This window comes from Lycorma delicatula, chromosome 10, assembly GCF_047948215.1.
Source record: "Lycorma delicatula isolate Av1 chromosome 10, ASM4794821v1, whole genome shotgun sequence".
In the NCBI taxonomy this organism is placed as follows: domain Eukaryota; kingdom Metazoa; phylum Arthropoda; class Insecta; order Hemiptera; family Fulgoridae; genus Lycorma; species Lycorma delicatula.
In genome coordinates this window covers 1968843-1994926 of record NC_134464.1, presented here as the reverse complement: position 1 = coordinate 1994926, position 26084 = coordinate 1968843, and the positions used below count along the sequence as shown (strand labels likewise).

The following is a 26084-nucleotide window of genomic DNA, read 5'->3' as shown; positions in this document are numbered from 1 at the left end:
TTTTTTTCCCCGATAGCCTCATAGAGATAATACATCAAGATAATTCTCCTTATTCATTGTCTTGCCTTCTGGTAAAAATTAATGGTAAACAAAGCTCTCGCAATTAAAAAAAACTGTCAGCATGACAAATATTTGCCTGCATTTTTCTTGTTTTTTTCGGTCATGGAGAACCTGTGGTGATTGAACTTTTGTTATAACATCACTTCTGTGAGACTATGTCTCATCTCCAGTAATGATATTGCTTTAAAAAATGTGTTTGTTCTTGTTAGCTCAATTCAGAAGCCCTTGACTTGTATAAGTTTGGTGGTTGTGTTTTTGCTTGTCAATCAAAACATGAGGCACAAATTTGGCTAGGGTGCAACTTACGCCTAAATTTTGCATAGTAATTTCTTCAGCTACCTCGTAAACAGTAAACAGTAAAATTATGTACACGATGTATGATCACCATACGTGTATGTAGATGTATGTGAATGGTGAAATGTTTAGATATGTTTGAGTCCTGCTTAAAGGCTCATTCCTGTATGTTGTTTTAAACATTTTAGATGTTTCCATAAAAGGTTTTCCTGGTTTAACATAAAATTTCACATTAATTTGTTTGCGCATGAAAATCACTCTTTTTAAATGCAATAAATATTGCCCGATGCATATTACACTTGTCAACACAAAGAGGCGTAGTACATTAATAAACAAATTGTTATATTGTGATTTCCTTTGGGCTGCTAGCCAGTGTTGCTAGGTCATAGCAAATTACACATCCTGTTAATAGTACTTTCTACTAAAATTTAAAAAGTCCAATAGTTTTATGGAACGCCTTATATATCTATCATGCTCAAGGAGTTAAGATCTGTATAGGTAGAAGTAAAATGGGCAAGATTTTTCTTAAAATTTGCATTTAACTCTATAATATACACTTACCTGATTTTTTTTCTTTGTCAATACATGTGTTAATTTATGCCTGTACAAGACTTTTTTTTAAAGAGTTTAATTTTTGGTTTGCATGTATTTGGTTGATGTATTATTTTTTTTTTACTTTTTGAATGTCACTATCAGCATTAAATTGCATGTGTGTATGTTGTATCATTGTTGTTCGTACGTAGACAATCGACACAAGAAGATTCAAGTCCTGGACTTACTCCTCAAGGACAATCTGAACAAGTAACATCACCAGGAAGTACTGTTAATTACGAAACTACATTCGACGTCGATGGTAATATTGAAACACGATCGACATCTAGCCAAGGCAATCGTGATGATACTAGATCGCAAAGATCTGTTAGCAGTAGTCGTGATGGTAATAGGTAAGGAGTTAAATTTTAATATACCCCAAATCATATGATGTGTATAGTACACATTTTGTTAAATTAAGAGCTTCATTGTTTTATGTTAATCTGTTTGAATATAGTAAAGAAGACTTTTAACTTATAAATGAACTTTTTTATTACAAAAAGAAAATTAATTATCTTCTCTCTTACCCTCCTTCTTTTTTCTAGTTTAGTTTGATAGATATTTCTTCATGCAAATCTATAAAAAATGTTTGATTTTACCACTCTCACATTTCTGTAATGTAAGTAAAATTTAATTGAAATTCCTTCATAAATTATATTCTTCAATTTCGATCAGTAATCTCCATATTTTTATTTTAAACTTAAGATTTTTTTATTCGCTTTGTAAATGTTGATTTTTTTAGCATTTCTTTTTTCATTTCTACAACTAAAATTTTGTAGGAGAATATTTAAACTCAAAGATAAAATTCAACAGCACAACTCCATTTGAAATCTGTTAATTACACCAGTAAAGAATAGTGTATTGCATCATTATTGATCTTTGTGCAATCTGAATTGTAAATGGGTGGTCGTTTGGCATAGATATTATATACCATGCTGCCTTCTAGATTAGTTGGTTTCAGGTTCAATTACTGGTCTGGAATTGTTTATATATTTCATCTATCTTATCTTTCTTGTTAAAATATATGCAGAAGCACGCTAGAGTTCATAAATATAAATAAAATGTCATACTGAATTTAAAAAAATTAAAACTAAAGAAATGTATTTGTTAGATACTAGTATCTTTTTTTATTTTTTATTATAGATTAATCAAACAGTTTTAGGTGAATAGACATAAGATAACAGTTATTCTTGAGAAAAGTACTCCTATTAACAAGCAATACTGAATAAAAATAAGCATTCTGTATTTTGCTTACTTTGGAAATTGAGAAGTAAAGCCTTCATGTATAGGCATATAAGTCAACAAAAAAATGTTTAGGTGATGTCAAATACTGTGAAGTGAACATCATTGTTCTCAGAGGAAGTAACTTTTCAAGTTATGTCATTTTTATTGTATGCAAATGTGTTTGTTCCCTTTCATTAAAGCTATTTGTTTGTTGTATACATGCAGCTACGTCTAATTATATATCATTAAAAAGAAACCTTTATCAATAAGCACATTTCTCTGTGTGGTGAGAAAAACTCCTATTTATTGTGAAGATTAATTACACAATGAACATAAAAAAATCCAAAATGTTCTCTACAACAATATTAATTGATTCATGTAGTATCATAAGTAAAATATTGATACATATCCTTTACAAAGATGGTATGTAAAGCACATAGTTGTAAAACAGTTTTTTCTTTAATTTTTAAGTGTTGTAGTTATTCAAACTGACTTGATTCATTTCAGGTTTTATTTTCTCATATTATATTACATCTCCTTTCCTTTTGAATGTGGAAGTAAATAAATAATTTCATATTTAAAAATTAATGTTTTAAATTTTATTTAAAAAAATTCTGTAGTTATTTTTAACGAATGAAAATGGTAATTTTGATCGCTTTAATACTAGATAAGTGTTCTGTTGTAAAACGATTGAGGAAGCCAAAATAATCAGCAAATTTTTTTGTTTAATTTCTATTATGTAATTATCTTGCATTAAATGTTTGAATTTATAAATTTACTTTTATGATGTAATTGGACTAACAACTGTTACAAAAATCATTCAAAAAATATACGTGTCATTTTTACATGTACGTAAAATACATTTTATTATTTTTTTTATAGATTATCGAATTACGAACGATATCCTCGAGGTAGCGATCCAATACTACCGGCTGTATTGGAAATACGTGAAGAAACAGAAGAAGCATTATTACATGCGCTTATTACAGATATGGAACCGAACACACCAACATTTAAACTAGCACCTGCTTATACGTTATATTTAGCTGCTAGATATCGAGCTTCTACACACTACAGACCAGAATTAACACCGACTGAACGTGCTCATAAATTAACATTGATGTTAGCTCGTGTTGCAGTTATGATACATAATGTTATACAGGTAAATTCTATTATTGTCTTTATTTAGTTAAATGTTTAGTTATTTATTTAAATATGCAGTTTTCTTTATTTATTTATTTAAATTTTAGATAGCATTCACTGCTATTATCATTAACCAGTAGTAAATGCCAACAACATGCGTAAAACAATATCATATTTAACTTCAGTGATTTATGGGAACTGATTAGGCTCTTTGACATTTTACCTGCTTCATACGCTTCAGTTTTTCCAGGGTATTATTGCCTGATATGTTCCCAGGATCATCTGGTTATGTAGTTTTAAAAGCTATCTAACATTTTTTAAATAAAAAACTGGAAGAATTACATGAAAAAAATGATAGTGTAGGATTCATATATAAAAAACAATGGACAAAATTTAGAATAATGTATCTGCATTTATTTTAATTTTCATCTAATATTAAACCAATTAATAACAAAGTAGATTATAAACAAAATTAAATATTTATAAAAAAGAGTTTATGCTGATTTTGAACATAAATAATACTCAATAATCCTATCCTACTAAAGGGCATTGCGTGTGGGTCTGTGTGTGTGTGTGTCTGTCCCCCTTAGCTTAGCACCGGAATGTACTGATCACTAGCAGAAAATTCCGATTTGTTAGTACATGTCTTGTATTGGTCAGGTGTTTACTTGTTTTATTATTATATATCGATATATATGCAAAATATATATTAATAATATATTTTTTTATTTATGTGATTGTTTTTCTTCATAAAATAATGAACTATAACAAAAAGGCACCTGAATGTACCGGTCACTAGCAGAAAATCTCAATTTGTTATTATCAATTTCTAGAATTAAATTTCTAATTTAACTTTTTTTATATCAATCGTTATCATTCCAAAAAAAATATTTTTACTCAAGATGTAATCAATTTTAAACACCTGATAATCTCATTCTGAGACGCCGCCCACCAGGGCAACCTGCCCAGAGGGCCTAGCTTTGAAGGGTGTGCCTACAGCACACCTCTCAACATCAGTTTAAATCAATGACAAAAGAACAAAGACAGAATTCAAATTAATGAATTTTAATCAGGTCGATCTAATCATTGGGGAATTTAAAGTACTATACAGGTTATTAGAAAATATTGAAATTTCTTTTGTCTTTTTTTAAAAATCCATCATTGGCCTGGGAGAAGAAGTGTATTATATAAAATATGGAATCTAAAATTAGTGGATGGTGTGATGCACGGTTAAACGGACATTCTCATTGGAAAAAAAAACAATATGAAAATTTTTCATTAAACAAATTTTAGAATGGCTACTAATTTAAATCATTAATATTACTATTTTTTTTTAAATTTTATTTTATTAGAAAAAATCCCAATTATTTTATTATGAACAAAAAAGATATCTAATTTGCTTAAACATGATTAAAAGCAACTGAGTGTGGTACGAATCGTACATTGAATTTTATTAAAATGTCATAAATTAATATTGCACAAATTACAGATTGACAAACACACTGTCATAGAACTATTTTTTAATTATTTTTACATGAAGAATTTACTCCTTAATTTTTTTTTGTGTATTCCATTGAATATCTCTTGTGTGTGTGTATATATGTATACTACCATCTATTTTTGTTTAATTTTTGCAGCTATATAATATACTACTATTAATGTAAAAAAATGATTTTTCTTTGAATTTCTTCTTATTAATAATTACCAGAAACAGGTCTTTTTAAAAAAATCTTATTTTAGATTATGGAATAAAATATTTATTGCATAAAACTAAAATGTTATACTATAAATTGTTCAATTTAGGGTTATGATATCAAATATTTTTTTTGTAAATGATCAATAACATGTTTCTCAAAAGAGTTTTGTTATTTTGGAATGATAATATTTTATTTATCTCATCCCAAGCAACAGAGCCATAAAACATAACTGAATATAAATGTAGTCAGAGCTTTTAGATTATTTTTTCCATGTCAACATTAATATTATTAAAAAAAATATATAAACAGTATGCTAACATTTTTATAACTATTGAATATTAAACAGTTTGCTTTTAAATTAATGGAAATTATTGTGCTGAACACCTTTCAGAACAGGTTAGCAGTATTTTTTAGTAAAGTTATTAGATAGTTTAACAAAGAAAGTTGTTGGTAGTTAACTTCAAAAGACATTTAAAAGAAAAGTACATTAATTTGTAAGTCATTGAATATTTTATTAAAAAAAAGCTAGCAACAAAGTTTAATATGTACCTGGCACAGGTTATTTATTCTTATATACGGAAAAGTAATTATACATAAAAAAATTAACCTAAGATTTATTTTTTTTGGGGTGGGGGTAATTTATTATGATAATAATAATAATAACTATATTAAAAGTTTAAATAAAACAAAAAAAGTTTTGAAAAATTAAAAAAATTAATATTTTTAAAGTTTCCTCCCAAAATATTTTTTTTTAGGTCACTGCTACTATTGTGCCTAGGAAGAAATTAAAAAAATTTGGTTAAATTATGCAATAAATAAAGATAGATACCTTTTTTTAATTTTTGGTGAAAGGGAATTTTGGAAAGAAATTTTGTTAAAATTATAAGATAAGCATACACTCATGTATTGAGCTTAATATAAAGTGGGGTTATGTTTGCAAAATTTTGACAAAATTGACCTCTAAAAATCTTATTCTCTGGAGATATTAACTCCCAAAATTTTACCAACAAATTGCTCAATATACACAATTTTCTGTACAAAATATCAAAATCTGTTTATTTGGTCAAACATTATTAGCTTCAAACTTGCCAGAACGCATACATATGTTCAAACATTATCCCCCCTTTTCTTATTCTTTTGGGGTTCCTGGGTCACGAAACATCAAGAAAAAACCATATCCCATTTTTTGACTGATTTCCATACTTTTCTTCTTGCCCCATATATCTAGAGCTATGATGCCAGGAAAGTAAAAGAACCATTAAGTCAACTACTTAATATAGACTAGTCAAATGAAAATATTGATTGATTATTTTAGGTAGAATGTATTCGTGTGAACTTTAAATTTTTAAATTATTTGATATGATAAAAACAAATGCAAGTTCCATGCTGGTAATTGCACCCAGGAGAATTGTTTTATTACTCATTTGCATGAGTGATCCTAACTGTGTTAATAATTTTGTAAGCATTAATTTATTGTTTATACATTTTTATTTTTTGATAAAGATTATATATTAGTTTTTTAGTTAATTACAGTTGTCAAAAAAATTTCCAGCATAAAATTTAACTCAAAAATATTTTCTTTAAAATTTTTTATGTTACAATATATGGGTACAGTTCACATTATTTTCTCATTTACTTCACATTAATCCTTGATTAATGCAAGTTTCTCCTTGACAATTTTTGTCCTTGCTTTTCTGTACTTCAGACATGTAAATTAAGACATGTTTTGGGAATTTTTAGTCCTCTGTCTATCCATTTCATATGGTTTATTCCAATCTGTTTTTGTTTATTTTATCATGGATGCAAAGCAACAGACTAATTTTTAGAGATTCTTTTATCTGATAAACAGTTTTTCTAATAAACCTTTTCTAACTCTTGTAAAAAGTAAATTTTAAATGAAAGGCCACATCACTTGCAGTTCTTTATTTTTTAGGTCTCAAACAAATAAATAAATATGAAACCTTAATTATAAATTAAATATAAAAATTTTAAAAAAATCCCATCAATTTACAGTTCATTAATTGTTTACTAACTATTATGTGATTGAATTAATTAATATTTTAAAGAAGTAATAACATATTTTTAATATATTATTGATATTTTTTCAAATAAATAATATTGTGAACGATTCAAATATTTATATATTATATTATTGTATTTTAATTGATTTGTTTTCTCACAAATATGATTAGTAGTATCCGCATAAATGTTATATATTATTGTTATAATGTAATGCATATTTATGTTGATGTATTTACGCATATTGCTCCTACACTTTAAACAATTTACAGACTAATTATTATACTACATACAAGCACATAACGCAAATACATATATACAACACTTATAACATATATATAAACGTTAATGATTATGAAGAAACAGGACAGCAGATATTATATATGATTATTTATAAAGATGCACTAAATCATTTAAGGTGCAGCAAGTAATCATTTATGTGTAAGATGCAATAAGTCGTTATAAGGTGTGGTAAGTTTTTAACTTATTGCACCTTAATTTGCCAATGGCATCACGAACAACATATTATATAGTCTATATAGGTACAAGATTATGCAAGCATGCTTATATATACATACTTAATAACACAAATTATTTGATTGTGATCATTATGATTATTATTATTATTATTAATCTCATTATTATTCGTTGTATAATTGAATGATCACTGTTAATATTAAATGAAAAATAAATGTATCAACCTTTTCAGTTATACTGGTATTAAGCAATATGCATGATTAAATTGTTTGTTATTTTCTAAAATACAACATAAGATTATATAATTTATTTACATATAATTGTACAATTCAATTATGTTATTTATTCATTTTCTGTTTTGTACAATATATTTATTCATAATAATGTTAGTGAAATTACAAAACAAAGATTGTTATTATTACTTTTTATGTTATTACTTGTAATGTTTTTATTATAATATTAAAGGAGGAAAAAATCACCCGATTTTTGGCAGGCAGTTATGGTAAATTCCATGCATCATCTCCTCTCTAATTATAAATAAATAAATGTACTCTGTCACTTTCTTCTTACTCTTACAAGGTTGTTATGGAAGCTTTGACCAGCTGCTATTTATAATACATTATTAGTAATTATTGAATAGTTCATTACTGATTTAAACATCATGTCATCACCATTATACACTCTTTTAATTAACATATTACAGTAACAATGTATATATATATATATATATATATGTAAATAAGATGTAACATAGAACAGTGTCTGCCTCGGTTCAGTACCTAAGTTAGGTTTCACTATTCCCTACATGTTTACTTGCCAGTGACTAAAGTCACTGTTCAGTTTCTATTTAAAAAAAGTATTTTATTATCTCTTAATGCTGATACATGTTTAATATTATATTTTATTATATTGTTAATTTAATGTGTTAATAACTGTATAATGGTGATGACATGATGTATAAATTAGTACTGAACTATTCAGTAATTATTAATAATATATTATAAATATGAGCTGGTCAAAGCTTACATAATATAACAACCTTGTAAGAGTAAGAAGAAAGTGACAGCGTATATTTATTTATTTATAGAGAGGAGGTGATGCATGGAATTTACCATAACAACCCTCCAAAAAATCGGGTGATTTTTTCTTCCTTCAATATTGTAATAAAAATGTTACAAGTAATAACATGAAAAGTAATAATAACAATCTTTGATTTGTAATCTCTCTAATGTTATTATGAATAAATATATTGTACAAAACAGGCAATGAATAAATAACATAATATAATATAATTGAATCATACAATTATGCATAAATAAATTATATAATCTCACATATCTTTATTTGGATTCTACTAATCATATTTGTGAGAAAACAAATCAATGAGAATACAATAATATAATATATAAATATTTTAATCGTTCACAATATTATTTATTTTGAAAAAAATGTTAGTATACATTAAAAATATGTTATTACTTCTTTTAAAGTATTAATTCAATCACATAGATTGTTAATAAACAATTAATGAACCAATAAATATTACATCAACAACCATCGCTAGGCTGTCATAACCTGAATAAACGTGGATAATAATGTCATGTATATATTGCGTGGTTGAAGAAATTTCATTTAATATTTACTAATGCAGTGGTTCCCAAACTTTTCCGAGCCATAGCACCCTTTTTAAATTAAAATGTTTCCATGACGCCCTACCCGAAGTAAGTTGTTCTTTTCTTTTTTTTAACCTCCGGGACCACTGTTAGGTATTGCTTCAGAGGATGAGATGAATGATTTGTAGCGTGTGTGAAAGTGCCATGCCTGACCGGGATTTGAACCCGGGACCTCCGGACGAAAGGCCGAGAAAAGTATGACTACTAGAAAGTAAGATAAAAATAAATAAAACTCGTGATCTTCATTATTTTTTTACTTTATTAACATTAAATTAATAATTATAAATGTTTTGGTTCAATTAATTATGAAGATTTTACATAATTTCACGGTGCCCTTGTGAAGAGGCCATGGCACACAGTTTGGGAAATCACTGTATATAATAAATATGTACAATAGTAAGTCTTTAACGTAAAGGTTACAGAAAGGAAAAGTCTTGTTGTATTGATGAGGATAATGTAAATAAATCTTAGAAAAACATCTTTAAATAGATTACACTAACCTTTGGAGTAGTTGAAGTAGTGTAAGTAATTAATTGGAAATTTTAGGTAATTAGATTTAAGGAACAAAATTAATGGACATACAATGAGAAAATGTTGTGATGATAGAGGTTCTGAATTTCTGTGGTACTGTAAATAACTAAATAGGACTGCTAACGAGTCAGGTTCAGTTTGGATTATTGGATTAAAACTGAATGTAATTCCTCAAATTAAGTATTGTTGTCCTATTACGCGACATATAATATTTGCCGCCTTTGAATGCGTTCTTTCATGAACCATTAAAATGGGAAAAAGAGGGAAGAACGAATAACCATAATAATAGCCTTGTACAGATGAATGTACTTGAATGTCTGCCTTTTCTGAAGTTAAGATTTGAATTATATTATAAAGAACATTTTTGTCGAAATGGAAGTTGTAACTGTTATTAAAGAAGACTTGAGTAGAGATACCCTTAAGTATAATAAATCCTTAGAATATTACAGTCAACAACTGTGGAGTCAATCAAAAACTAATTTTAAATGATAACCTTAGTCGAGATGTTTATAAGAAGTGCTATATAAGGTTTAAACAAGATCTTAGACTCCTGTCTACTATAAAGAATCGTAATTGGAGACATCTGCCTACCATAATAAATCGTAATTGGAGAATCCTTTTACAAAAACAATAAAAAAATAATAGTAATTATTTTCTGTATCGCATATTACTGCATAACATAATAAGTAGTATTATATAATCTCAGGTAGCACATTAATAATTAAAAATATTGTTAATACTTCTTGTATTACACTAAACTTTAACCGCTTCTGTTTTTTTCTTCTAATTATTATTACTTTTTTATATTGTAATGCTGTTCTGAGGTTGGGAGTTGTTCACCAATTTATTCCTGACAGGATCGGAATAAAATAATTAATTCATCTAAAATTAAAGTTTTTCATTGTGAAAATACAGAATGTAAACATTACCGACTAAAAATTTTGTCATTTTATTTCTGTCTTAAGAAAGCGAATGATTTTTTATCTGAAAAAAAAAATTAAATGTATATTCTTTTATGAAGAATATAAAAATGTTCAGTCATAAGTTTTTAAAGAGATAATGTATCCTTTTACAGTGCTTCTAGTTGCAAAAAAGATTAAGTTAATCTATAGATGCACATTGCAACCAACAGCTCATAAATGGTTACAATATTTCTTTAATGAAATTTCAAACATTTAATTTTTAGTTAACAGTTTAATTTTGAAATCGTGTTTATTTCTATTTTTATATATTTATTTGTTAATTGTTTCAGGAGAGATATTGTGAAGTAAAATCATTGGCATTTTGGTTAGCTAATTCATCAGAATTATTACATTTCTTAAAGTCTGATCGTCATGTATCTGCATTTAGTCTTGATGCTCAGGATACATTAGCTGATTCTGTTCAGATTGCATATAGGTATGTGCTTTAATTATTTGTTTATTTATTTATTTTTAAGTAAAAGTATTCAAATAGGATGAATGAAATAATTTTAAAAAAAGTAAAGCAAAAGCATGATTGTTCTGAAAGTTTATCCTGACTTACATTCAAATGGTTTTTGTATTTATGTTGTACTTTTGCATTGAAATAGCAGATATAACATTTGATTTTAATGTATGCTTTATTTTCAGGCATTTAGTTGGTTGTCTGCAACGTGAATTGGCTTCAGTTATGCCCAATTTTCTTTCCGAAAGAGATGATATTGGTCATGAATCTGAAGATTCTTCCACTGCATCTGTAAGTAATTTCTATTTTTAATGATTTTTCAGTATTTTTTTACATGTGGTGATCGAGTTTACAGTTTAGTTGAAAATATTTTGATGCTAATAAAATAATTTGTCTTGTCTTTAATTTGATTTATTTCATCTATTATTAATTAAATAACAAATAATTAATAATTTCTATTATTAGTTATTGTAATTAACAGTAATTGTAAGAAAAGAAAAAAAAACTTTGCTTAATTTTTACAATACACTTAAATTTAATTTTTTCAATTTTTTTTAACATTTTATATTAGTACCCATACTTTCTTATGTGTTTTAATCTTTATATTTATGTATCATTCATTTGATAAGTCTGCTGTCCTCACTTTTATTTTTTTAACATTTAATTTCATTTGATACTGTGTTATAGTGTCTTCTAATCTAAAAACATCTGGTGAATAACCTATATATCTCTTAAAAACACCAAATACAACTTTACACAATTTACTTTCCTTCCTTCTACATTGATGCCTTTATCTTTTAATAGAATTTTTTTATTATTAATTTCATTTCCCAATATATAAAGATTTTGGCAGATTTGACTACAATACATGTTTCCTTAGTATGATTTATCCTTGTAAAAGATGCTAAAAATAGATCTGATAAACTGTAAAATGTATTCAACTCAAGAAATGTTCTGACTATATTACGTTTTAAATTCAGAAAAAAAGCTGGTAACAAAGATGTAATTTCCTGATATTGGTTATGTATTATTATATAGTGGAAAAATATTGGAGAAAGTTAACCAAGATCTCTTTTTTGGGAAAGGGGTAATTTATGATGAAGTTTTATTGTAAAATTATCATTATATGTTTAAGTAAAACAAAAAAAGTTTTAAAAATTCAAAAAATCTGTAATCTCTAATCTGTAAATCACTAATTTTATTTTGCTCCCCATCTTAAATAATCACCTTTCAAGAAAATGTTTTTTGATTTTTCTATGTTTTATGTTAAATGGAAAAAAACTAAAAAAAAAATCTATATAAAATATATAACTAATAGAAAGTTACCGAAATTTTTTTTTTTTGTGGGTGGGGGGTGTGAATTATGATGAAATTTTTTTTTTGTAGTATTTTTACTAAAAGTTTATTATTTAAACCAAAAAAGTTTTAAAAAATAAAAAAATTGATATTTTTAGACCTTGATTGGTTCTCCCAACCCAAATATCGCTCCCAAAGTATTTTTTTAGGTCACTTGCACTACTACTATACGTAGGAAGACATTAAAAAATCAGTGGAAAGATATTCAGCAAATAAAAAGATAATTTTTTTTCTTTTGATTTTTAGGGAAAGGGAATTTTAGGGCAAAACCTTTTTTTAATATAAGATAAGCATACACATATGTATTGAGCTTAATATAAAGTGGGAGAATTGACCCCCAAAAAACCCTCTTATCTCCTGTAGATATTCACCCCAAATTTTACCACCAATTTGCCCCATATACATAAGTTTCTGTACAAAATATAATCAAAATTGATTTAAAAGTCAAAGGTTATTAAGCTTCAAACATGCCAATCCATGTGCATATGTACAAACATTACCTATCCCTTTTTTTTGTTTTTTTTGGGTTCCTTTGTAATAAAATGTTGAAAAAAAGAGAGACCCCATTTTTTGACTGATTATCATGTTTTCCTTCTTGCAGCATAGCTTTAGAGCTATGATGCCAGGAAAGTAAAAATTATATTATTTGTCTTTTCTTTACAGGTACTTGGAGTTATGTCATCTGCAATGGCATTACTTAGAAGATGTAGAGTAAATGCTGCACTGACAATACAGCTGTTTTCACAGCTGTTTCATTTTGTTAATGTTTGGGCATTTAACCACGTTGTAGCACCTAATTCGATATATTGTTCAAGAGCGTGGGGTCTTCGAATTAAAGCAAGATTAGGGCAGATTGAAGCTTGGGCTGAAAGACAAGGACTTGAATTAGCTGCTGATTGCCATTTAGCAAGATTAAAGCAAGCTGCCCATTTATTACAGGTTTGTTTACTATTTAATATTCTTTTCATATATTTTAACTTATTTCTATACTAATATACAATGTTAAATTGAAAAATTTCTTTTTATCGTACTTTCTTTTTTTTTGGCCGACTGAAGGCTATATGAAGCTACACTTTGCATTCATTTCCCTTCCTTTTGGAAGGGAAATTTTCTTTTCGGATCTTCTAGTAGTTCTTCAGTCTTTCACTTTGTTTTTGCCTTCTGTCTTCTAACCAAACATTGGTAGTTTCTTTTTTGTTGAAATCTTGTCAGTTTTGTGAGCATTGTTCTGTGTTGTACTATTTCTTCAAATATTTTAATTTCTTTGAGGTCTTTTTGAACCATTGTTGTCCATTGATTTCCATTCTTTTTGTAGTAAATATGGTTGAATATTTGTTTTATGAGCCTATTATCATTCATTTTCATAAGGTGGCTGAAGAATTTGATTCTTTTTTTCTGATGGAACCTAATATTTTTTCAGTTTAAGTTGTATTATTAAAGATCTTTGTTCTGAATTAATATTTGTTTCCACCACCTATTTTTATTGATCTTAGGATTTTTCCCAAGATAAAATGTTTATTGTTTTAATTTATTTTTACATTATACATAATAATACAGACTCTGCTAACTCGTTTGCTATCAATCATCGATCTGCTAAAATAATTTTATGCACTTTTTCCATTATTTCTGGCCTAGTCACCTCAGAAAATGTCTTCTGCATCGTTCATTGCTAGTGCATGTTCAACCCATTTTAAACTCTGCGACCCAGTGTTTAACTGTTGTATTTGATGGAGAAGAGTCTTCCAATGTCGTATCAAGCTGTTCTTCAATTTCCTTTGCGCTTAAGCCTTTTAGAAAACAGTATTTAATCATTGCACGAATTTCCAACTTTTCCATTTTCCAAAAAACGTCCTAATTCTCCACTTTGACAAACTATAAACATTATACTAAGTGATGCGCTTGAAACTCTTATCATAAACTAATGAAGAATGGAATCATGTGACACCTTCAAGAAATTAAGTGTAATAACACCATCTCATGTGCCTCACCATCTATGTGTGAGGCTTAGATCTTTTCATCCCACCCTCGTATGTCATTTAATGTAGATTATGTTAACTTTTTATATTTCATTTACAATTTTTTTTATTTTTTCTTTGAATATAGGCACCAAAATATAATGCAGATGATCTGGCTACATTATCATCAACGTGTTTTAAATTAAACTCATTACAGTTAAGAGCATTGCTACAGAAATATCAGCCATCTCCTGATGAACCGAGACTGCCACATGAGATGATAGAAAATGTGGTGAGGGTACGTTTTACTTTTTGTTTTTAATATTTATTGTAGTGTGTTGATTAAAATATTTTATAAAGATATATCTATAATAAAAATAACAATAATATAGAACAAAACTTTTATTATTATTTTTATATTAATTTTAAGATGTAAAGCTAATTCGAGTAATAGTTATAACTAACGATTCTTTTAAAGAGTTTTTTTTTAACAAGATGGTAACAAACCGGGTAACTTCAATTTTTACAGTAAAAATTTTGAAGTTTTTCCATTATTTTAGAATAATAATTCTAGCAATCAGTTGTGTGCTTTTAATTTGTTTTTTAAACTCATTAATTAAAAAAAATAATTAATTTTTTAATTGTTGATTTTTAGGTAGCAGAGAATTTGGCTGATGAGTTAGCTAGATCTGATGGTAGAGAAGTAAGATTGGAAGAAGATCCTGAATTAGCTTTACCTTTTCTTTTACCTGAAGATGGTTATAGTTGTGAAGTCGTACGAGGAGTACCTCAGGGATTGGTTGACTTCATTGCACCGCTTCAACATGCTGGTTTATGCAGATTAAGTGCTCAGCCATCTTCTAATGGACTTTGGACTGTTTATATGGGACCTACAAATACAAATATGGTAAGCTATAAAATAAAGTCAGTTAGTTTCTCTTAAATTTCTTCTTTTTTTTAATTTTAATCTTTTTTAAATATATGATGCAGAAAAAATTAAACTGGTTGATGAAAAGAATTCTGCAGCACAATGAAAGGTTTCATGTAGGTAAATTTCAGTACCTGACTTCTGTCTTATAAAATAAATCAAGTAGTTTTTTCTTCATATTGCTTACTCAGAAATGTTGTAACATTTTTCGTTTTTTCTTACTTAGTTGATGTGTAGCTTTTCCTTGGTAATTTATTGTCATTCATTCTTCTTACATGGCTGTGCCAGAGAATTTCATTTTTCTCATGCTTATCAATGGAAATATTTTAAAGTTTTTTTCTTCATTTTTTGTAGTTGTACAATTCCCAGAACTGGCAACACCTCTTTGTAATCTCATCGTTTTAGCTTTTTATGTCAACCGGTACATAAAAGTTATTCAGATGTTGATCAATTTTAACTGTTCGAGTGACTGTTTTAGTGACTTTGTTGATAGCATTGCTGAAGACTATACAGCAAACAACTGTTTGAATCACAGTTTGGCATATGATTTATTATAATAACTGTCACAAGATAAATTCACCTGATAAATATTTTATTCAGATTATAATATAGTTATGCGTTATGTAGATCATGTTATAAATGGGGAATTATGTTATACTATTAAAAAGAAAGGAAACTGCCCCAGTATTTGATTGAATGGAACAACCTATGATCAGATAAGCGTCATAGAATACACGGTTAATTTTTAAAAAAATTATATGTAATTGGTTAGTCCACATTAGTACATAAAAATAATAAACATATGAAACAATAGCAAACAAAATACATAAATAAAGTAAATAAATAAAAAGAAAATAACCATTTAGAAAATGGTTATTTAAATGCAATTGTATGATTTAATATTACTAGCGTACTTTAAATGAAAATGTGGAAAATCATAATATATATATAAAGTTAAATTTAAATCATAATATATATATATTATGATTTACTTTTAAGATTTACTTTTATTTGAAGATTCAAATAATTTATCAACATATTGATCACTGTGCCAATTAAATTAAAAAAAACAACTTAACCATCAAACAAAGTTACAGAAAAACCTAAACCTCCAGTAATGGCGGTGGATTTTTTTGTTACAAATTTTGTGGTTGTAGTGTTTATATTTTCTACATTCTTAGGTTTTTCTTTTTTTTGTTATTTGTTGATGCAATTTTAGAATTATGTACAGACTGATGATATGGAATAAACTATATATATATATTTTTTTTTTCTAAAATCGATCTTTTTGAGATTATTCTGGACATTCTGATTATATATATATATATATGAATAATAATAAATTTATTAATCAACAAATCCGATTTGATGATATTTTATTCAAGAAAATCATACAATAATTATTAGTTATTAGGTTGGCTAACTGATTCAATTTATACTACATAACAGATGTAAACATCTTACTGACAAGATGTTTTTCTTTTAATGTTGACTTATTTTAACTATTGACAATCAACTGTTAATAATTTTAATTTTATTTTCATTTTAATTCCCATTTATAAAAATTTATTTGCACAACTATAAAATTCATAATTAATCAGTAATATCTGATAATGGAGGAATAATCCGAAAGTGCTTGGGTAGTCAATACTCACAATTGTTGATAAGTGGATATTCTATTTTTATATAAATTCTGTATTAGTGTTTAAATCATTCTGTAAGGTACATTTAGTATGTTGGGTACTGTGAACTGTGCTGTCAGCGAAAGTTTTCTGTGAATTTTAGTTTGAACGTGATTGGTTTGCCATTGAAGTAATGCTGTACTTATTTACAACAAAGGAATACACTGATTTGGTACATTTTGGGTATGATTACTGATAAAGCTACAGTTGTTGCAGTATAATATGAAATATGCTTTCTGAATCGCAGGATTTCAGATCCCAAAATAATTAACATGACTTTTTGCATTATTCGAGAACCAAGTTCACTACCTAGTATTTGTACCACCTATGAACAGTCTGTCCAACACGATGCTGTTATTGATGAAATTATTATTGATGCAGTTTAGCGGAGTCCAGGGATCACTACACAATGTCTCTCTAAGCAGATAAGAGTTTTGCGCTCGATGGTTTGGAGGACACTTAAACAAAACAAGTTTTATCCTTACATAAACAGACAAATCAACATCTATACCCAGGAGATAGTTCGCTTCGCTTGGAGTTCTGCAACTGATTGAATACAAATTAACAACTCTACAAGTATGTTTTTCGACAAGGCAGATTTCACTTGAGTTAGTATCAACAACTTACAGTGAGCTTACACAGGTAGAAATATATCTTCATGAAACAGTGGAAGGCAATTTTCAATACCAATTTAGCTTCAATGTATGGTGCAGCAGTCTTCTTCACAGTCAGCTATTTGGACTGTTCATATTACTGGGCAGCTTAAATGGTGAGGTCTACTTGCACTTTCTTCAAGAGAATGCCACAGATGCGTGAAGTTCTTCCTCTAGCGTTGACATGCAAACTATACTTCCAGCACGATGGCATGCCTCCCTGCTTCTCTTGTGCAATTTTCATTTACTTAAATCATCATTTCCCTGAGAAATGAATCGATCATGGAGGTCCACATTCCTGGCCACCAAGATCGCCTGATCTAATAGATTTTTGTGTCAGGGGATGGATGAAAAATATTGTATACAAACCAAAAATACATTCTCATAAGGAAATACTTGTGTGCATTATGGATTCAGCTGAGCAACTTTAGGACAGCCTGATGAACTAAAAAGAGCAACAAAAGCGGTACAGAAATGAGCCAAGAAATGCTTTGGAAATGGCGGGCTCATTTTTGAACCTTTATTATAAACTGGTACGTATAATGCACTTTGGTCTGGTATACTGTTTCTAAATAGAATTCAAATTTATCTAACTTTTCTTGGTTTTATTCCTATCCTTTTTTTTGTTTCAATCTGTCTTACAACATTATGTTCAGAATTAAATTCTATACAAATTTTGTTAAAAGTTTTATGTATTTATTACCTGTTTAACAAAGTTAATGTAAGTTAAACATAAAAAGCAGGGTTCTTCACCCCAATTTATTGATTTTTACCCCCAACGTGTCATACTTTAATTTTTTATGAAGGTACTTTCACAGGATTCTGCATCAGTTATGATTGAAATAACTGCATTATTGCATAATAAATAAATAAATAAACTGTGTGTGTGCGCACGTGCGTGTTTTTAATACTATCCATATCTATGTTTATTTTTATAAAAGAAAGTTTTTTTTTAATTTTGCTTGATAGGAAATATTTTAAATTATTGGTAATCAATAAAAAATGGCAATAGACGAATTATAAGACTGTTTATTGCATATCAGAGTATTATTCTTTATTAAATGAAAACAATGATAGCTGAATGATATGATAGGAAATTATTTCTGGTCAAATTATATTAGTTAAGAATAGATCAGCTAATCGTTTGCATAATTAATCATTTTAAGCCTTTTAGGTTAGGTAGCTTATTATTACTTTTTTAATAATTATTATTTTAATAGAGAAACTAAATCTATGGTCTTACAGGTATTGTAATATTATTATTTATTCTCATTTCTTTTTCAGGTTCGTAGTCCAAGTGCAATGAGTAATCGATCGGGTGGATGTGCTGGACCTCAGCATGAACCTGATGTACAGATTATTAAACTGCATAAATCAAATAATGGAATGGGCCTCAGCATAGTAGCTGCTAAGGTGAGTTACATTTTAATTTTTTTCTATTATTTTCATTTCATATATTCTAAATAAGATATCGATAATTAATTTGCATGTTTAGTAATAGATAATTAAAAACAAAAAAAGATAATGTAGAATAAGAAATTTAATTTTTTATAATCTGCATTAATTGATTACAGCTATGTTATTTCTTACTATTTGGTTGATATAGTTATACTCTTCATTTATATTATATAATATATAAGGAAAAGGCAAGCCAGTCAGATCAAATTTTGCATGTCAGGAGTTTTGCAGATCGAGATGTTTCATGACCTCTAACAAAAAAAAAAACATAATTTTAGTTTTTAAAAATTCCAGAAGGATGTATGTATGTTTATGTTGGCCTGTTTTTTGCTAACTTCAGACTGGATAGACAGACTTGAATGAAACTTGGGATGATAATTTCTGTTTTGGTGGAATTATGATGCCATTTAATTTTGCTCACAAATGGTCAAGGGGAGATGTGGACCTTACAGGAGGTACCATATCTCAAAATGTTTCTTAAAGAGTAAATAATTTTCTCACATAATTTAATTTCCCTCTAGTAGCTAAGATACTTTTTGATGGTCATGTTCAATTCTCTATAAAAGGATGATTTTCATTGGTTCCAGAGATATAGCCAAATCAAATTTTAATTAATGAAATATTTGGATCTTACAAGGGGAAGGCACATAGGTTCAAATTCGAATTCATTTCTTTTTTTAACTTTTTTTTTTTTTATTTAAATATATTGATTTATTAGTCATTATTAACCTGTGATTATAAAAAAAATACAATAATTCAATAATAAAAAAAAAATCAGAAATAAAATTGTTTGATACTATTAAAAATGTGTATATGTAATTTAATAGACATAAAGGAAGTCATGTGGTGTCCAAATTGGATTTTTTTTTATACTAAAATTGTCTTAAGTTTTTGTATTCAGAAGATATCTTTTGTTTAATTCTGTACAGTTATTTAGAGCAAAAATTTTGTCTACCTTAAAATTCATTATTGGCCTTTCTTTCTTTTAAAACTTATCTTAGAAGCGAGTATATTGATCCCTTACATTCTGAAGTCATAGTATGATACTGTCACGCTAAGAAAATGTGCAATCTCTGGTAATTTCTGTTAGTTCTTCATTATATCAAATCTTCTTATTTTAACCTTTTTCTTTTCCAAACAAAAATTACCTAACACCTGAGCCAGTGTATATGGGTGCGTTAATATTGGAATGAAATTACTTTCTGTACTGTACTCTTTATTCAAATGACATAATGGATTCATTAAATTGTTCATCTTCTATAAAATAACAAATTCTTATAGAGATTATCATCAGTGTAAGAAACATATTTATTCAATAAATTGAGAAGTCATAGTTCTTCTATTGAGTTTTTTGTAATTTTGATTGAGTACTATATATTTTAGTACTTAAGTTAAATTAATTTTTGAGTTGTTCTAAGTTCTAAACTGACTTTCATTTTGTGTTGCTAATGCTTAATAATCAGAAATCTAGAAATAAATGCCATATTTATTTAGTACATTAAAAAAAATTTTATCTGTTAGTTGTATGATGTTACGAGCATTATGGATTGCCCTCTTGCAGTTTACAAGAATAGTTGTACACATTTTCACATGATTATCGGATGTAATACTGCTTGAATTGCAATTTAGATCATTCACCTGTTTTTATAATGATTAAAGCAGTTAAATTAGTGCTATTAATAAATTCATGTTTAACTATTTTACACGTAACCACTGACTGATATTTTACCAAATTGAAAACATTACATTACATGCATTTATTTTTGTTAAACGTTAAACATCTTAACATTTGCAAAAAGACACTAACCAAATTAAGTTTTTATTAATGGATTATTTAGTGTGTTGTTGCTTATTGGACTGATTCATGTAATATATACATTGCAGTATCTGGTTGTACTATATTCTTCTTTCTTTTGACAAGCACATTTAAGAAACTTTTGAGTGACTCCTTTTAAAAGTGATCTAAAAAACCTACAAATTATAAAAACTACCTCTTTCTAGCCATCTAAACATAATCTCTCCCATTTAATTTCAATGCATACACTGTAAGAAATTATTGTAAATTCATTTGGTGTAGTTAGTGGAAAGAAGTTAATGCAACTCCTGCGGTAGAAATCATTTTCCTAATACTTTATGCTAGTAATTTTCTTCTCATACATTTCTTTTTATGTTAGGTATTCATTATACGAGGGTTATTTTTTTTTCAAGGTCCGATCGGTCACGAAATTAAAATCACAGTGAAAATAAAAAAAATTTTTATTTTCAAGTACTTTCATAGTTACACTATTTCTCTACATAGTCGCCATTCCGATTTAGACATTTGTTGTAGCGTGGTACCAACTTTCCAATACCCTCGTCATAGAACATAGCTGCCTGTGTTTTCAGCCGTGTTTCTACGCTGGTCTGCAGCTTGATGTCTGTGCCAAAATGTTGTCCTCCTAGCCAGCATTTCATGTTAGCAAAGAGGTGAAAATCAGACGGAGCCAAGTTCAGGCTGTATGGTGGGTGATCAAACACTTCCCAATGAAAACGCTGCAGGAGCTTCTTTGTTACAGCAGCAGTGTGTGGCCGAGCATTGTCATGGAGAAAAACAATGCCTGATGACAACATTCCTCTCCGCTTATTCTGAATTGCCCTTCGTAGACATTGAAGAGTCACAGTATGAGGCTGCAGTGATGGTCGTGCCACGTTCCATGAATTCCACCAAGAGAACTCCATTCCATAACACAGTAGGCATACACTTTCTGTTGGAGACGGTTCGCTTGAACTTCTCTGGTTTACTGAGAGAATGAGAATGCATCCGCTGTTTGGATTGTTCTTTTGTTTCTTCAGTTTTGAAATGGTCCCATGTGACAATTTTGTTCAAAAAATTTTCTCCTTCATTGCGGTAGAGCTGGAGAAACGTTAGGGAGGCGTCCATTCTCATTGTTTTGTGATGGTTGGGCAGCATCTTGGGAACCCATCTCGCACACAGTTTGAGGTACTGAAGTCTCTCACTCACATTGGTGTAGAGAGCTGACCTTGAAATTTCAGGAAACGAATCGCTCAATACAGAAATTGTGAACCGACGATTTCCTTGAATTGCCTCATCCACTCGCTCAACGAGATCATGGGTTGACACTTGCTTCCTTCCCTGATCGCCTGCATCATGAACGTCTGCACGTTCTGCTTTAAAGTTCCTGCACCATTGTCGCACTTTGCTGTCACTCATTGAAGTTTCACCATACACATTACTTATTCATTGATGAATTTCAGTTGCATTACACCCCTCAGCCTGAAGAAATCAAATTACCGCACGCACTTCACACTTGGCGGGAGATGCTATTGTTGTAGACAAGTTTACATACTAGCTGCGTGTTCAGAACTAAACAAAGTGACGTGACGTGATTGAAGGCCATACTAGAGACGCTGCGCAACACATATTCGCAAATGTTCATCCGATTTTTGCATGGGTTTTTATTTTGTGACCGATCGGACCTTGAAAAAAATAACCCTCGTATTATGAAGTAATTTTATTTTTCTTTCCTTAAATTTGTTTATTTACATATATTATTTTACATGAATGTTAACACTACAAGTAATTCAGATGTGTTAAATGCATCAGGTAGTATGAATTAGTTAAGTTAACTTTACTGAATCAGATTTTATTCATACTTTTATAGTTTGATTAGTGAATATTTTACTGTATTAACTGACTGGTAACTTATAAATTATTTCATAGTAATATTCAGTTGGAGTCTGTTACCAAAGATATAATTAACTGCATGATGTAGAACAGTTAAAAGAGTTTTAACATTACTGTTTAATTTTGATTGTGTTTGCTTTTTAGAAGGTTATACGTTCTTGTGATGTTTTTATTTTAACTATTTGCAACGCATCTGATTAAAAAAGGGAATATACTTGTTTCTAAACTGTATTTTACTAAAAGCTTTCTACTAACAAATTACATCATAATATTTGTCAAACACCTTACAATCAACTTAATGACATAAAACACAATTTTTTTTTGTTTTAATATTATTATAAAAAAATACATGAGCTATAGTAATTAATTGCACTTCATATTAGAAATGTGAGATAACATTTTTATTAAGCTGTAGACGTAACACACACAGCTGCTTTGACCGAAGGATTTGTCATTCTTTAATAGCAGTGACACATTTATCTATTATGATTATGATTAACATGTCAGATTACAATGTCAATCTGATCATAGAAGGAAAGAAGGTGTTTAAGTTCAGGAAAAAATATAAAAGCTGTACAACAGTGCAGAAGCGAAAATACTTCCAACATCATTTATTGTCATTGGAAAAGAATAAAACAACGATGAATGCAGGGTACATTCAATTGTGGAGGTAGGATAGAGAGAGGTTCTTTTATAATTTATTCTCCTGAATGAAAAAAGACAAAGAAAAATTTTATAAATTTATTTGGATGTGAAAGGCTACTTTCACAAATTACTCATGATTATTAAAGCAAAAAGCTAACTTTACTAATTAATTATTCCAGCTTAATTTTAACTGTTATTCCAATTATTTTAATTACTATAATTTAATTAAATTTAAAATACACTCAAATTTAGTAAAATTTTAACAAAAGAAATTACAAAAAAATAATAAACTACATAAAAAAGCGGACAAATAATTGAGTAACTTTTCCAGCGAAACCAGGAAATTTATGTTGTTGTTAACCTATAAAAAATGTTGTAGAAAAATTAAATGGAACACTTATGTCAGTATGTAAGTAAAGAATTATGTAAAAAAATTATTCTATTCGAGTAAAATCTTGAAATACAGGAACCGTAAGTCCATACATCCCTGCCTTGTTGATCAGTCGTGACAAAATTAAATGGCATCAATGTGCCATATACAGAAATCATAGTGCCAAATTTTATCCTAATCGGTTCATCCAGACCGGAGATAATGAGCAAAAAACAGGCTAACAAAATGTACATTACACATACATATATATCTTTTGAGAATTTTTCAGTACAACATTTTTTTTTTTGTTAGAGGGGATCATGAAACATCAAGTTTCTGACAACAAAATCTGATACAATTAGCATACTTCTCTTTATGAAGTATACTGTATAACTATACTGCGTAACTATATGCGAGGAAAGTAAAAATTAAATAAATATACTGAAATAATGAAAACAGCCTATACACTACTCTGTCAGAACAAACTTACAACAAAGCAACTATGAATTGCTTGAAGTAAGTTGAGTGGCAATCAACTCGAGCAGTCATTTTCTCCACCCATCAAGTCCGTTAAAAATCTACTTGGTGGCACTCACCACTGTATTTATTGTCTTGGTAAACATTGTCAACCATTTAATTATATTGCAGAACAGCTGAATTATATTGACTCTGTTATCAATTCGGTAAATGCTTCTGTCAAAACAAGTGTTGGTGTTAAATAAAGTTTGGCAAATCTGATGTCAAACTCTGTAAGATTTCAGCATTGTACTACTGCTATTATTCATGTATATCTTGGATCCCATGATAAATATATTTTTTTAATGACTTATATGAATTTTAAATAGAAAAATATTTATTTCTTCAGTTAAAACCCTAACTTAAATAATAAAACTAGAAATAAAAATCTTCATTCTGCCTGAGACTCAGAGAATAGTAAAAACATATTTTCATCACAAAGCCTTATCGTATCAGTTTAGAGGATTATTTGTTATTAATTACATTCAATTTTTATAATTTCTTTACACTGAAGTTTAAGGAATCGGTCTTTAAAAGTTCATTTATTTGTTTGTATCACCTGATAGCATTTTTCAAGAATGTAAATTTTCATTATATGATCTCATATTTGTTATATATGTATTATAAGTAGATATATCTTTTGCTACTATTATATTTTAATACCTTATGTATATTTACGTTTTCAAGAAAATTTAAATAATGTAACATAATTTTCAATGTAGTTTTTTTTTATTTATTTAAGTCTTTACTATAATGTAATTAACTTATTCTTTTGTCAGATACATACCTACATATGCTAAACACAATATGAGAATAACAGTCGTTAATTTTTATTTCAAATTAAATTTACGCCAAACAAAAATTTGTAAATCTGTCACAACAATTACTCTCTACTGTCATATGAACGACTAAACGTGTTTTACTCTTTTTAAATTACAAGGCCAAATAGATTTGAAATACAGTCTTTAATCATTTTTATTATGCATAGATCAAAATGAAAAAACAAAGTTTCTGTAAAAATGTAAAAAAAATTGCATAAATTGTTTCCTTAAAAAAAAGAATCTTAAGTGACTAAATCACAAAAAATGTGTTAAATAGGAGGGGGAGACATTAAGATTTATCTTAAATTGATGAAAGTAATAATAATTATTTATGTATATTTTAACAGAAGTTACATAAATTTTGTTTGCTTGAATTTTGCCTTTAAATTTTATTTATTACAATTTTTCAGTTTTTGGTAATTTAGGTACAAGGAATGAAAACTTGTTTTACACCTGTATTTTATATGTATATTTTTTGACTTAAGTTAATCGAACCGAATTATTTATTTATTTTTTTGGTTTCATAATGTTTTGGAAGGAGAGTAAGTGGGTCTTGTAACTCTTCTTTAAATGTCAGTTTGAAGCATTTTACGGCTCTCTATGAACACTTTTTTTTAAACAATTAGTTCAAATATTGTATTCACTTTTTTTCCACTTGTGCGTGACAAGGGTTCTGGGAGGAATGGAGTATTGAACATTTTTAACACCGCTTGTTTTTTATTTGTCCATGAAGGTAGACATTTTTTAGAAATGAATAGTTCAAATATCACTATTTTTTTTCATGTTAATTGAGGGGTTCTGTAGGGAAAATTGTAGTTGTTTGTACCCTTTAGTTTATCAATGATTCCTTTTCCAGGCCCTGAGAATCCCAGATTTGGTGG

At 28.1% G+C, this 26084-nt stretch overlaps 1 protein-coding gene across 3 annotated transcripts in view; it reads left to right on the top strand.

Moving 5' to 3' along the window:
- Positions 1 to 26084, top strand: part of cno (adherens junction formation factor afadin) — a 650000-nt gene that overhangs the window by 542396 nt on the left and 81520 nt on the right. For 2 of the 3 annotated variants that reach the window (XM_075376809.1, XM_075376812.1), the window contains 8 exons: positions 1098 to 1298; positions 3052 to 3331; positions 10962 to 11107; positions 11320 to 11425; positions 13154 to 13429; positions 14594 to 14743; positions 15101 to 15352; positions 18993 to 19121. In XM_075376809.1, coding sequence (XP_075232924.1) covers positions 1098 to 1298; positions 3052 to 3331; positions 10962 to 11107; positions 11320 to 11425; positions 13154 to 13429; positions 14594 to 14743; positions 15101 to 15352; positions 18993 to 19121 — 1540 coding nt within the window. The remainder of the gene's footprint in view (positions 1 to 1097; positions 1299 to 3051; positions 3332 to 10961; positions 11108 to 11319; positions 11426 to 13153; positions 13430 to 14593; positions 14744 to 15100; positions 15353 to 18992; positions 19122 to 26084) is intronic. The other variant, XM_075376810.1, reaches the window with a different exon arrangement.